Raw genomic sequence first — 14,736 nt, 5'->3', positions numbered from 1 at the left:
GTAAATGATAAAAGTGAATGATTTAGTAAAGATAATAAGATAGATAAGATGGTTTGATGAGTGATAGATAATTATAGATGATAAATGATCGGTTTAAAAAAAAAAAAAAAAAAAGTAGGGTAAGAAAGAAGAAAGATATATATATTATACACCAATATAGGAGTAGAGAGAGAATAAAATTCAAGAAAGAGGGTAATATTGTATTATAAAATTAGATTTTAATGTTTCATAAATATAAGGAAAGTGTATTAATTATAACTATTTTTATAACCAATCAGATGCGACTGTTTAGGAGCTCCAATTACCGTTCTCTTTATATTTTAAAGGGTAAAGTACATTGACACCCCCTGAAGTTTGGGAAAAGGACAAGCAGAGTAAAGTTAGCTTGTTTTTGGACAATGACACCCCTTCAAGTTTGAAAAATAGACAAAGAAACCCTGAAGATGGTGAATTGACCTTATTACATTTTCAAATAAAATTAACATTTTAATTGACTTAAATACCCTTTGATTAAACCCAAACCCGAAACCAAACCCGAACCCAAACCAGCCTTTGTATGTTATACAGTTCACCAGAGGAGAGAGAAAGGAGATCAGACGAATGGTGGTTGTGGCCGCGGTGGTGGGGTAGAGAGAGGGGGAAGAGAGGGGGCGGCCATAGTTGAAGAGATGAGGTGAAGAGGAGAGAGAGGAAGAAGATATGAGAGAGATTGTGGTGATGGTTGCGACAATGGGGGTGGTGGCGATGACTGCGACAGTGGCGTTGAAACCCAAAAGCATCGGCGAAACCCTGAAATTGCCGGCAAGGACTAAGCTCCGATGAAGATGCAGCCACGGACTGAACAGTGTGGCGAAGTTTAGAAACCGAGCAACAAGAGACCGACGAGCAGAAACAATCCGACGAGGACCAAGCTCCGATGACGACAAGGTTCAGATGAGCACAGTCTGGCGACCGTCACCTGCAAGGCCGAGGAGGTTGAAGTGGACATCACTTCTGCCGTCCGTTTTGAGTCCAATTAGAGCCCTTTCCGTGCGAAGATGAGAATTGGGGATGGTAATGTGCACAGATGAGAGGGTGATATATATGTGTGTGTGTGTGTATGCGTGTGTATAGAGAGAGAGGGGAAGAGGGTGGTGGTGGTGGCGGCGACACTAATCTCATCCTCAAATCTTCCCTGCAAGCTCAAACATCAACTCTTTACCGTTGTCAAGAATCAAAGACACCGGCGTAGGGAACGTCTCTGTCAATCCCGGTCAAACCCCGCTTGTCCGAGGCTGAGTTCGCCACCCGAACCGAGGCTGAGCTCTGGCGAGGTCGAGGAGGTGGCAGTGGCAAAGCTCCTTTTCGGCGTCTTCTTTAGTGGGTGGTGATTATGGAGGTTGGGGGTTGGTGGAGATTAGGGCGGTGGTGACTGGTTGTTGGTGTTTGTATATATATATATATAAGTATATATGAAAAGGGTATTTTGGCCATTTAAGTTTTAAATATTTTATAATTAAATTTAATAAAATAGTGAAGGGTAAAGTGGGCTTTTCACTTGATTTAAAGCTCTGTTTGGAGGGCAAATTTCACAAGGGGGTGTGTTTGTCCAAAAACAAGCCAACTTTCCTCTGTTTGTCCTTTCCTCAAACCTGAAGAGGTGTCTTTGTACTTTACCCTATTTTAAATGTTCCATAATGGTAGGTGATATTTAATTAACAAACATAAATTTATAAGAATGCTAACCAATAAGGAGTGGCACTGTGCAAGTAGCACTCCTCTACTAGATACAAACTAAGAGAAAATTTAAAATTTTAAAAAGGGTTGAGTGGAAAAAAAAAACTCTTGCTATTTACCAAATGTGGAAGAAACATCCTTACTAAAAAAAAAAAGTGTATATAACCCCTTCTATTATTCATCATTTGAGCAATTTGACTCCTATTGAATAGATTTGTTGAAAAAGAGCAGTTTGTAACCCTTCATTTATATCTAAAAAACCAAAAGTGCCATTTTTATATGACAAGAATCCTCCTATCAATTTTGTATACATTTTAGCATTAAATGGGTCTGCTTGGGTATACTTCAAGACTTGTCTAAGTAAAACACACACACTCTCTCTCTCTCTCAATTTTTTTCCTCTTAAATATCTTTTTGTGATTACCAATATTATCTCTCTCTAAATTTTTTTCTCTCCATAATATCTTTGTGTTCAATTTTTTTTTTTTTTTTTTTTCTCTCTATAATATGTCTTTCTGGCCGTCTCTCTATTTAAATTTTTTCTCTCTCTAAAAATATCTTTTTATGGTTGCCCATTTATATCTCTCTCTATTTTTTTTTTCCTTATCTCTCTCTAAATTTTTTTTCTCTCTATAATTTATCTTTGTTCTAATTTTCTTTTCTCTTATCTCTCTATCTCAATATTTTCTCTCTCTAAAATATTTTTTTGTGGCCGTCCATATATATATATATATATATATATATATCTATTTGTTTTTTTCTCTATGGCTCTAAATTTTTTTCTCTCTAAAACATCTCTTTGTTTTAAAATTTTCTCTCTATAATATCTCTCGGTGGTGTCTCTTTGCCCATATATATCTCTCTAATTTTTTTTTTTTTTAATCTCTCTCTCTCTCTCATTTTTTTTTTCTCTCTATCATATCTCTTAATTTGTTCTAATTTTTGTTTCTCTCTCTTTATAATATCTCTTTGTGGTTGTCTCTCAATCTCAATTTTTTTTTTTTCTCTAAAATATCTTGTGGCCGCCCATACTTTTTTTTTTTATCTCTCCCTATAATTTTTTCTCACTCTAAAAATTATGTGTTGCCAATATTATATCTCTAATTTTGTTTTTTCTCTCTAAAAATCCCTTTGTTGCCAATATTATCTCTTATTCTCGCTCTAATTTTATTTTTCTCTCTAAAATTTGTCTCCCCTCAAAATTTCTCTCTGCCAATCTCTCTCTCTCTAAATTTGTGTTTTTTATATTTTATTTTATTTTTTTCTCATTTGTTTCCTCTTTGATTTTCTCTTATATATTATGTTTTTCATTTTTTTTCCTCTTTGCTTTGCTCTTAAATTTTGTGTTAACATCTATTCCCTCATCCCACTTTACATATTACGTTCAGGAATCGTGACTCACAAATGCCACATCTAAAATAAGACGGAGGGAGTATGAGCCAATCACAACTACTCCACAGCATCTAACATAAATTATAACATCAGTAACAGTGAAGATTAGAACAGTGAAGTTACTACATGTAGTATGATGTGATTAATATGATGTGATTTTCGGATGGACTTATTTAGTTGAAAATCAAGGCTAATCGAAAGGGACGAGAGTGCTTGGAAGTAATTGTTAAGGAATAAATAAAATATGCTTAAGTTACGACTTTAAAGATAATTTTGACATTTTGTTTTTCGTTTTTTTAAAGATAAAGTAAGACTTATTTAGTAATTTTAATATCAAAATTATGATTTGTCTTTATTTGCACAAATTAAAAATAGTAAAGAAGTTTTACGAATAATAAGGAGTATTTACACATATGGTATATAGCGGAGTTTTTTTTTTACACTTAATCCTTTTAAAAATAAAGATACATACCGAGGATCAAATATAACATTTTTGTCCCCCAACCATCCCATATCTGGATCTTTGCTTATGAACAAGGCTCAAATACTAATCGTCGTCATCATAATCACTGGCACTATGCGTGGCACCATTGCTGTTGTCTTCTAAGTTGTTTACACAAGAAAAACTTCATAAAAAAAAAAAAAAAAAAAAAAAAAAAAAATTACAGAAATCAATTAATGTTGAAAATAATAATATATAAGAAACCAAAATGGCAAATTAAAATTAGCAACTTTGGAAATGGATAATAAAGTTGTTCATATTATTATGAAAAATGATTCTTACACAAATAAATTACAGTGAATTGTTAAATCTATTCTTTTAATTGGTCAATTATATAATTAATAAGAAAATAAAATTTAGTTGTATTTGATACTTGTTAGCTGTAAGTATGACTACTCTATTATTATTAATTTATATATATATTTGGAAATTGGTATGTATAAATTTACCTTGGTATGGGATTTCTTTCTTGGTAAGGGTCGATTACGTGAGTAGAAACGCAAAGTTGGGAGATTTGATTTTTAATGGAAGCATGGAGCTCAGAGTTATTTCAACATGCTGAATTATGAATGTTTTATCAAATATTAAGATCCATGGAGGTGAAGATAAGTGGTTGTGGAATGGGAGTAGATTTTCGTTCAAGAGAGCATGGGGTCAGTGTAGGGTAAAAACATGGTAATGCCGGAATAAATGGAGGCCTCGAACTTCTGTCATGACTTGTGGTGCCAATCTGTTTCAATTGTCAAAGAGATGTGGATTCCAGGCTTCATTTGTTCTTTCCTTGTTCTTTTCTTGTAGATGTGTGGGGGTGTTTGTTTTGCATTGGAATATGCCAATATTTGCAAAAATAGATGGCCGAGTGTTTTTTTTTTCTTAATTAATACTAGCACATAGTTTTGACTTTTCTTTGGGAATTTGGTGTCTGATACTAGGACACTGGCTAAGTGTTTTTTTTTAGTTAGTACTTACACACACGTGCCTCCACTCTGACATTTCTTTGAGAAGTAGGAGTCTGTTACCACGGATCAGACAAAAGCACGATGTGTACAGAGTATTATGCAAGAAAATGAGTTATGTAATTTGTAGCCATACATATAACAGGAGTCCAGTGTTGAGTTGGAATGGGTCATGCCCCTTTCTGAGGTACAAATGACATAAAACGTAAGCATACTTCCAAGTACATGTGTGGAATGGGGACCCCCAAAATATATATATATATATATACTTCCATGTGTTTAATTAGAGTTCCTTTTCAAGGCGTTGCAATAACATTTTTTGCAAATTCATTGCCTTCATCAAGAGCATCCCAATGCATTTTCCATGTCTTACAAACAGGACAACAGAAACAGCATAATATTCTTCTATAGTAACATGCAAAGCAAGGGTCTTTAGTATATTCTTAAATATATATAAAACATAATTGTGTCACTAATTGACAATTATGTCATGACAGATTCGAATTCACCAACGAACAAGAAACAAATGAATAAAAAGACAAACGGATCATCATTCTTGGAAATTACTGCCAAAGGTGAGAACATCCATAGAGATTCATTATACAAAATTAATAATTGAAGAAACTAACAATAACATTGCATCTTAGAATTTTTTTGTTGAGGAATGACAAATTCTATTCAAACTGAAAAACCATTCATATGTTTAGTTTAATCAACCACATCTAATGTGTGCGGGAATAATGGTGACTGAATTGAATTTAACATGTAATTATTACATCCTTGATTGTAGATATCTAATCATGTAGCTTGAGCGCAAAATTGTCCATCAAAATAATCACAGCAACCCCTCTTACCACAAAGAAATGGTCGAACAGTTTAATCGTCTCAGTCAATCTTTCAATACATAACTAACATAGATTTTCAGCATACCATTCACCCACAGGTGTTACAGATCAGTCTCTGGGTATGTAGTCAGTTTTTTTTTTTCCAAGTGTCAAGGCATTCAAGATTCAACATTCATCTAAAACCAGAGAAAGAATATGCACGTACAAAATGAAAATCAGCCCCATCAACATCATAATCACATCAATGCCTTCCTAGTGATGCTACTCCAATGAATGTTGAACTATCAATGTTAGCCACTCTTGTCATACTTGAACCAATGTTCTAATATTTGGTAGTCCTAGATTTATTATTCCACCTAAGCTATAAACCCTCACAGGCTATACTAATAACTACATCACATACAATATTATCCTGTGCAAATACATTGAGGGTGTGTTCGATTGCATGAAATTAAAGTCTAATAATTGGAATTGGTGGAGTTTGAAAAAATTTTGGTTCAATTTTCTTAATTATTTTTCTCAGATTTTACCAATTCTAATTTTAAGACTCTAATTCCATACCGTCGAACACACCCTGAAGACATTCTTTGTAGAAACTCCTAGTTTAATCTGAAAATCTATCTTCAATCTCCAGTTGAAAAGTCCACTAAGGCATACAACATTGCTGATATAGATCTTCTTCTTGTCGTCGTCAAGTAATGATTCATAGTCTATTGATTGGGGAGGGAAGCTAGGGCAAAAGATTTTCTGGCGATTCTTGGGCAAAAGATTTTCTTTCCTGCTCAAAAGCAGGACTCTATTGTGTTGTGACTACTGACTACCCACTTGAGCTAGACCATCTAATGGAGAATAATCGGATCACCCGAGCATTTTTGAAGGACGAAAAATGATTCAGGGAGAAATTTTTTTTTCCCTTGGCAACCTAAAATGTAGGAAAATGTTATATTTATTTTGGTTTTGGGCCTTTTGGCTTCACTTATTGTCATAATGCAGCGGGTTGCAAAAAGTACAAATTGATAATGGAAATGGTAATGGGATGGAGTTATAAATCACAATACATTATTGCACACATGCTTACACATCATCTCCAAAACAAAACACACACACACATATAGATATATATATATATATATATATATATATATATATATATATATATATTGCGGACCTTCTCAACAGCAATAAATTTTCACTGAGCCCATCTTCTTCGCAAATTAGCCCATGTCAATGCAATCTGAAGAGCTATCCTTTCTATTATGTTCTCTATGAATTGGAAGTAAGCACGCCTCCACAACTTCTTTACCAATAAAGTACCAAAGACAACCCAAAATCCTACAACAAATCCAGGTCCCAAGCTGATAAAGAACCATGCCATGTCAAGATCATTCTCATCGTCACTGTCATCAAGACTTGCTTCATGGAGAGGAGGCACAACAGATCTATCATCAACTGGGCACTTGGTTGGAAGAGGAAGTCCACACAGTAGAGGGTTATCGTCATAAATAGACAGATCATCGAGTGTTTGGAGCTGATTTCCACTTGGAATTTTTGCCGACAAGTTGTTGTGAGATAGGTTCAAGTGCACCAAGAAAGTTAATGAAACCAAGCTTTGGGGAATCTGTCCCGAGAGATTGTTGTTTGAAACATGCAATGTTTCCAACAAGCTTAAATTTCCAATGTTCTCGGGTATGCATCTAGACAGATGATTCATTGACAAATTTAAGGTACAAGTGTGACAAGGCTTGTTATCTCCTCAGGAATTTCACCAATCAGGCTATTTGATGAAAGATCAATGCTGTTGACATAGTTCATAATTTTGCCATATTCATACTTTCTTCCTTTTAACATTAGAGTTATTTGCTCCACACCGATAAAGAATTCTCTGCTACTACCATAAGCTAGAGCTGTTAAATTTCCAAAACAGCTAGGAATAACTCCAGAAATGTTGTTGTCTGCAAGATCTAGGATGTGAAGATCAGTAAGTTTGCACCATTGTTGAGAGATGTCTCCACTGAACAAATTAGATCGCAGGCGTAGAATTTGTAATGCAGGGACATTTTCTACCATCCACAAAGACAAATTTCCTGATAAATTGTTTCCCCCAATATCAATAATCACAAGCGAACAGTTCTGCAAGGATGGAGGAATTTTCCCATGTAGGTTATTGTAGCCCAGCATTAATTTCCGAAGAGAACTCAAGGAACCCAATGAGCTCGGAATTTCGCCTGAAAGGTTATTGTTTGCCATATCCATATACAAAAACGCCGATGATACATTCCAACACTGAGGGAGCTCCCCCGATAATTGATTGGTCCTAAGGACAAGTGATATCAACTTTTGCATCTTGCAAATTGATGTTGGAATTGTACCACTGAGTCGATTCTCAAACAAATACAAAACTTTCAATTGTGGCATTAGTTCACCAATATTTGATGGAATCGGTCCCCAAAAGGAGTTGTTATTAAGAAGCAGCCCAGATGCATTACTGGACCACAATGGAAGGCTGCCCTCGAACTGGTTATTACTCAAGTTGATATAATCAACTTTTGGATATTCTAAATGGTTTGGTAGATTCCCTTTGATCCGGTTGTTAGACAGATCCAAATAGGTGAGTCGAGAAGATATCCTAGAAAACCATTCCTCGGCTATGGTGTCTACAATTCCAGAATTCTGAAGGGACACAAAAGTGAGTTCATTTTGAACTTGAAGCCACACTGGAAATTTGGGGCCCACTAGACAATTTTCTAGTTCAAGATACCTGAGCTTGAAAGGGGGTAGCCATTCGTATGCCACATTGAAAACCAAGGACCTGTTTTTGTCTGCTTTTATAATTGATAAAAATTCCAAACTTATGAGATTCATCAAGTGGACTTCTGTTACAACACCTTCCCATGAATTATTATCGAGATTTAGTCGTATGAGGTTTGAGAGTCGTCCAAAACTTTCTGGAATTGCTCCATTCATGTTATTGTTGGAGATGTCCAATTCTTGCAAGTTTGACAAATTTCCAAATGATTTTGGAATTGAACCCCAGAATGAGTTGTCAGAGAGGTCTAGATGCTGAAGGTTCTTAAGTATTCCTATTGAATCGGGCAATTCCCCTTGAAGAGAATTCAACACTAACTTTAGTGACACTAGGCAATTAGTTGGACAACCCGAGAATGCACCAAAAAACTCAACCACCTCACTATTGAAATTGTTTGCAGAAAGGTCTAAAAATTTTAACTTGCAAAGATTCCCCCAAAATATTGGTAATTCACCTTCAAACCAATTATAAGACAAATCAAGGGCTTCCAAAGACTTCAAGTTGATAGAGAATTCACTCGGAAGAGACCCACTGAAGATATTGCTACTGAGATCAAGTTTGGTGAGGCTTGTGAGATTGGAGAGCCAATTTGGTATTGAGGAGTTAAGCCCATTTGAAGAGAGATCAAAGACTGAAAGCAATGTCAAGTTAACAACAAATGGAAGCGAGAGTGGAAGGCTCGTTAGAGAACACCCAGGAAAGTGTAACTCGACGAGGTTAGGAAGCATATTAACTGATTGTAGCCAATTAGTGTCACTAACTTCCAAGTTTTCCATATTAAGGTATTTCAAAGAAGAGAGACCTGAGAGCCATTCCAAATTTTCAGTGCGTAGATCCAATGTGGCAGTTGGGTCATCAACGTCAACTAAGTAACACCTCTCCGGATAAGTTGTACCAAGATGAAGATAATCCAAGCTGGAAAGGTTTCCAAGATGTGGTGGAATCTCTCCATAAAACAATGAAGAAGAGAGATTGAGAAATCTCAAGTTCTCAAACATACCCAAGAATTTAGGAATTCGAATTCCTCCAAAATAATTGAAACTCAGGTCCATATAATTCAAATATTTCAACTGAAGCAAAGAAGAATGTATCTTACCTCCCAAACACGACCTTCGGTAATGTGATACATAGGCCATCTTTTCATCGAACTCCATTAAAGAATAATCCACAACGCTGGATACCGGAATCGGGTTTCTGAGGTCGAGCTTGACGACATGTCCCAATATGTTGTTGCATCTGACGCCTCTCCATTGGCAGCAATCATCACCCCCCCAAGAAGAAAGTCTACCCGAAGGATCTTTGAGACCATGCTTGAAGTTGATAAGTGCTTCCCTCTCCCTCTCAATGCACTTGGCAGAGGTGAGTTTAATAATATTATTCCCCAAAAATGATGATGACCCTAAAAACCACACTACAAGAAAAACGAGATGAACAACAAGACTAAGAAAAGTACTGTTAGCCATGGCGTTCGTTCTTGAACATACGCAAATTATGCAATGATAGTATCCACAGCATAAGTGCATTCATGAAGTTATTGTAGAGAAGCTACAAGCAGGAGAAAATATACAATAGTACTGTTGCATGTTTAGTCTTTTGCACCAAAGACTTTTGATATAGGAGTAGTACACCAATAACTGTTCATGGTAAAAGTGTTCATGCATCATTTACCAACACTGATTGTTTAGTCTTTTGCACCAAAGACTTTGATATTGGAGTAGTACACAAATAGTTATGAGTCCACCGAATCTTTCTACCTTATAGTAAATGTGTTCATGCATCATTCACCAACTCTGATTGTTTAGTCTTTTGCACCAAAGACTTTAATACAGGAGTAGTACACAAATAATTAAGAGTCCACCAAATCTTTCTACGTTCTAATAAATGTGTTCATGCATCATTTACCAACTCTGCCCTTTGGTTTTAGTATTTTGTTTTTTCTTTTCTTCTCTCACTTCATTTATAAGATTTACCAACTCTAAATTATATGGCACTGGCTCAACTTGATTATACACTTTGTTTCAGTCTTTTCCAATTGATTATTATTTTTAATTAATTATACACCCTCCTGACATTTTCTAATTCCTCATTGGAAGTCATATGTTGGGCAGGAATCTGCCATTTTTAGCTATTGTACGTAGAATTTAATTCCCAACCTCTCTTATCTATCATTACATTTTATACATTGTACATTTATGCATATATTTATAATGGAAATAATAATTCATGTCTTCAATAAGAGTGATCTCCAAGTCCACAAGATAGTCAATGGGGACAACCTTTGTGGGTCCATTCACAAGAAAATTTTGTAATGGTGGAATCATGGAAAGAATGAAAAAGGAGAGTTCCGTGTGTGTTCATTCTATATATATTTATATCTATTTGTATCATTATTAAAAAGTACAAAGTATTTCAAATCATTTACTTATATAACTTATTAATTTAATTCAATAAAAGAAAATCTAATTAGAAAAGAAAGTACTAATAATAAATACAAAAACTATTTATTTAATTCAATAAAAATAAATATTAATACTAATAATAAAATAGTAGTATGAAATACTAAAATTCAATAAATGAAAATTTAATTAGAAAGTGAAAGATATAATATTTAAAAACTTATTTAATAATCATCTACATCTAATTAGAGGGGACATGAACAGGGACATACCTGCTCAGGGAACTTGGTGCTCTACCACCTAAAAACTGGGTAATAATCATCTAACAAGCATTATCTAATCTAATCAACATGTAAGAAATAGTAATGAAACTAACAGCATAACTCAAACCCAAACTAAAATAACCTCAAGCAACAAACATGCACATAATAAATGTTATCTAACTTAATTATTATAAAACAATCTTCATACAACAATCATGCATATACTAAACATTACCTAAATTAACAAGGATAAGGGTTAAGAAAAGCTAAAACAAAAGACATAAAGTGGTCCAACACTCCGGCCTACGATGCCTCGAGCCACCTTTTGTCAATTGCTGAATTCATTATAGGGCTCTGTTGCCCAGACAATGAGTCTAGAGGGAGGTGAATACAGTCTTTAGGAAAGTTTGTAACGATTTTGAAGCTAAGACACTAATCTAACTAAGGAAGATTTTGCAAAACAAAGGATCGCTAAGAAATCAAAAAATTATTAGCTAAAGGTGACTTGGGTGCTTTGTTTTCTAACTTAACACTTTGGAATATAAGTGATGAACAAATAAGTGTAAGCATGGACAAACAACTTAGTCTTGGTTTGCTAAATTAAAAAAACAGAACAAAGCTCAAATGGGGTTAGGAACAAACACAATAACAAAGCTAAAAACAGAGTTATAAAGAGAAATGAGAAAGCAAACACACAAGTAGATAGATAATACGCACATCTTAGAAGCACCCTGAGAGGATTCCCTTTCTCACTAAATGATCTTCTCTTTACGGGAAGAGAGAAAACCTTAAAGTGATCGGTTTAAGGTTTAAGTCATAACCCAATAATATGGCTGTTTTAATCAACCACGTGTAATGTGTGCAGGAACAATGGTGACTGCATTGAATTAAACATGTAACTATGTCATCCTTAATTGTAGACACCTACTGATGTAGGTTTGGCACAAACAACTTTAACTTATAGTATAAAAGAACAAAAAAAAACCCCAAAAGAAAATGACAAGAAACGGATGTACAAACTTCGATCAAAATAATCAAAGCAACCACTTAGCACAAAACAATGGTCAAACAATTTAATTGTCTCTGTCAACTTTTCAATATATAACTAGAAAAAAAAAAAAAAAAACGAAGGAAGAAAATTAGCATACTAGTTGCACATCAATCTAATGCAATCATTTTCTTCTTTGTAAGTGACATTCAACATTCAACATCCATCCGATGCCAGGGAAGGAAGAACAACAAAATGAAAATCAGCCACATCAACATCATCATCACAACTTTTTTTTTCCCACATGAATGAATTAGGCCACATAATACTGCTTTTAGCCCATGCGCTTTTTCATTCCCATCACTGCTATTGGGGTCAACCAGACTCTCCACATACAAATATGCTTCAAAAACACAAGGACAACCACAAATTGATCTTAATTTTGATTGATCAATCTTCATTAGAAGTTCAAGCCACTCCTCAAGAAACATAACGGTGTGAAGTCAATGCCCACGTCACATGGGATGGTGATAAACTTGCTCCAAAATGCCTTCACCCCATATTCCTTCATCAACCACACCTCAACCAAACGTCCATTAGCACCATATGAGAAAGACACTACATACAAGCATTCTTCAAAAACACCCAATCTGTAAATCATCAAATCTGTTCCGCCATGAATACCATCTAGGGACATCTCACTAAATACCTCCTTTGATAAATCAAAAGTGACAATTATCCCGGGTTTCGATATCCAAAGAATAGCTCCATTCAAGAAACAACTACACACTGAGTATTGCGGATCATAACTACAACTCACGTCCTGCATTCTTCTCCAAGAATTGTGTCTAACACTAAACATAATGAATTTGATATTAATTTTAAAGATATCACCATGAAGTGTCACTTGTTGCCACAAGCACCTTGTAACCATGGTCGGAGGGGCCAAAACCAAACCCAATAAAACCAACTGTACAGTGTGGTGGTTTTGGCAATTCCTTGTAGACTCTAGTGGAAGGATTGTATAGAATAAGTGTGAATGCATGATGCATCAACATAACAACAAATCAAGCCATTGCAAGAACCAATTACATCGACTGGGCTATTATCATTTTGATTTTGATTCCACAAGGAAAAGTCCACCAACTTCACTATTATTGCATTACTATCGTTGTTGTCAAATAATGATTCGTGGTCTATTGATCGGAGAGCGAAATGAGAGATAGAGACTTCTGACATTTCTTAGATCGATTGAGATGCAATTTGATGAAATAGGGATCAGAAAATAAAGAGCGGAATTGTTTGGATACGCACCTCAATTGCACAAGCGATTGAACCGGAAGTCTTGAGAATACGTCCATTTTGATGTCTGGAGGTAGGTTAAAGACTGCCATTGCATCCCCCGTTCTGGTAAGCACACAACACTACACACAGTTGAGTTTCAGAATGGAAAGACCCTTTACTTTTTACCCTTCAAGAGTCGCGCTTTGCATAATGTTTTCTGTAGTTTATAAACTATTAGTTTTATTTTGAATATTTTGATGTAATTTTATACAGATAAAATATGATGAGGGTTGGTGATTTAAAGAATTATATACAGAGTACATTCTAGTAAAAATTGTACCTGCATTGCACAGGAATAAAATATAATTTAGAAATAATATTCAACAAAATAATCAAATAATTATATTTTCAAATAGTTATTAAAATTGAAATTTTAAAATAATCACACTGATATATTAATTAAGTTAATCAGATTAAAAAATTAAATAACAATAGTAATTTACAATAATAAATAATAAAACTATTGAATAAAACATAATTAAGAAGACCCTAAAATGATCAATGAACATAAAATTGACACAAGGAAAATAAAAATAAAAAATAAAGATAATAATTTTTAGTTGAAATTTTCAATAGGAATTCATGTTATTGATATATGTATTTTCAAACTTCAAGATTATTTTTTCAATTACAATTCATTAATATATTTTTTTTAGTGATGAATAATATTCAACAATGCAATGAAATATTTATTTTCTCAAAGAGTAACTAAAATTTATTTCTTAAAATATATAACCACACTAAACAGCTTACAAGATTAAATAATGATAACAATTTTCAAAATATTTACCATAATAAATTAAAAAATTATTCAATAATACATAATTAGCAAAACTCTAAAATGATTAATGAACCTAAAATTGACACAAGTAAAGAAAAAATAACTTTTAATTAAACTATTCAATAGAAATTCAATTATTAATATGTGTATTTTCAAACTTTTAATCAAAACTATTTTTAATATTAAAATTTAATAATCCTTTTATCAATTCAAAACTATTAATCGACAAAGTCTAAAGAAAAGAAATTGTGTACAAATTCTATACGATCAATTTCAATTGTTATTTAATTATGTATAATGAAAGGTAATATTTGTTATAAGTAATTTACTTGCTCATGAACATCAATCAATTACTAAAAGCAAGAAACTCCAAATATTCCAAATAGTAGATCAATAATTATTAAGTAGTGCACTCAAATAACAAACCAATTAACTTATAATGAAATGGATATTATGACTACTTGACGAAATCAATTAGAATAGAAAAGTTGGCAATATGTAATCAAGACAATAATACCATAAAATTTAATAATTAAATATTAATTACCTTGAATGTGAGTGCATATCTTACTCTTGAAAGAATGAGGGTTTTAGTGATTTAATGATTAAATAAATAAATAAATAATACTGAGACATATGTAGAGATCATTCACCTAAACAAGCATAAGATTCATTTTCTTTGCAAAATAGATGTTATATTAATTTATCATTTAGGAAGAAAAAAAAAAAAAAAAAAAAAAGAAGAAG

At 33.7% G+C, this 14,736-nt stretch overlaps 1 protein-coding gene across 1 annotated transcript; it reads right to left on the bottom strand.

Moving 5' to 3' along the window:
• Positions 1–7,130: 7,130 nt before the first annotated feature.
• Positions 7,131–12,693, bottom strand: LOC132273555 (receptor-like protein EIX2). Its single transcript, XM_059774523.1, has 4 exons — positions 12,354–12,693; positions 12,194–12,267; positions 9,702–9,762; positions 7,131–9,616 (listed from the first exon to the last, which is right to left on the bottom strand). Exons 1-4 carry the CDS (start codon positions 12,691–12,693, stop codon positions 7,131–7,133), a joined length of 2,961 nt encoding a protein of 986 aa, XP_059630506.1.
• Between the last annotated feature and the right edge of the window lie 2,043 nt (positions 12,694–14,736).

This window comes from Cornus florida, unplaced genomic scaffold (genome assembly GCF_030987335.1).
Source record: "Cornus florida cultivar Cherokee Brave unplaced genomic scaffold, ASM3098733v1 CherokeeBrave_3.0.0_Hap2_Chr01, whole genome shotgun sequence".
Lineage (NCBI taxonomy): Eukaryota > Viridiplantae > Streptophyta > Magnoliopsida > Cornales > Cornaceae > Cornus > Cornus florida.
Note: the sequence above shows the minus strand (reverse complement) of the source record. Positions and strands in the feature narration are given on the sequence as shown.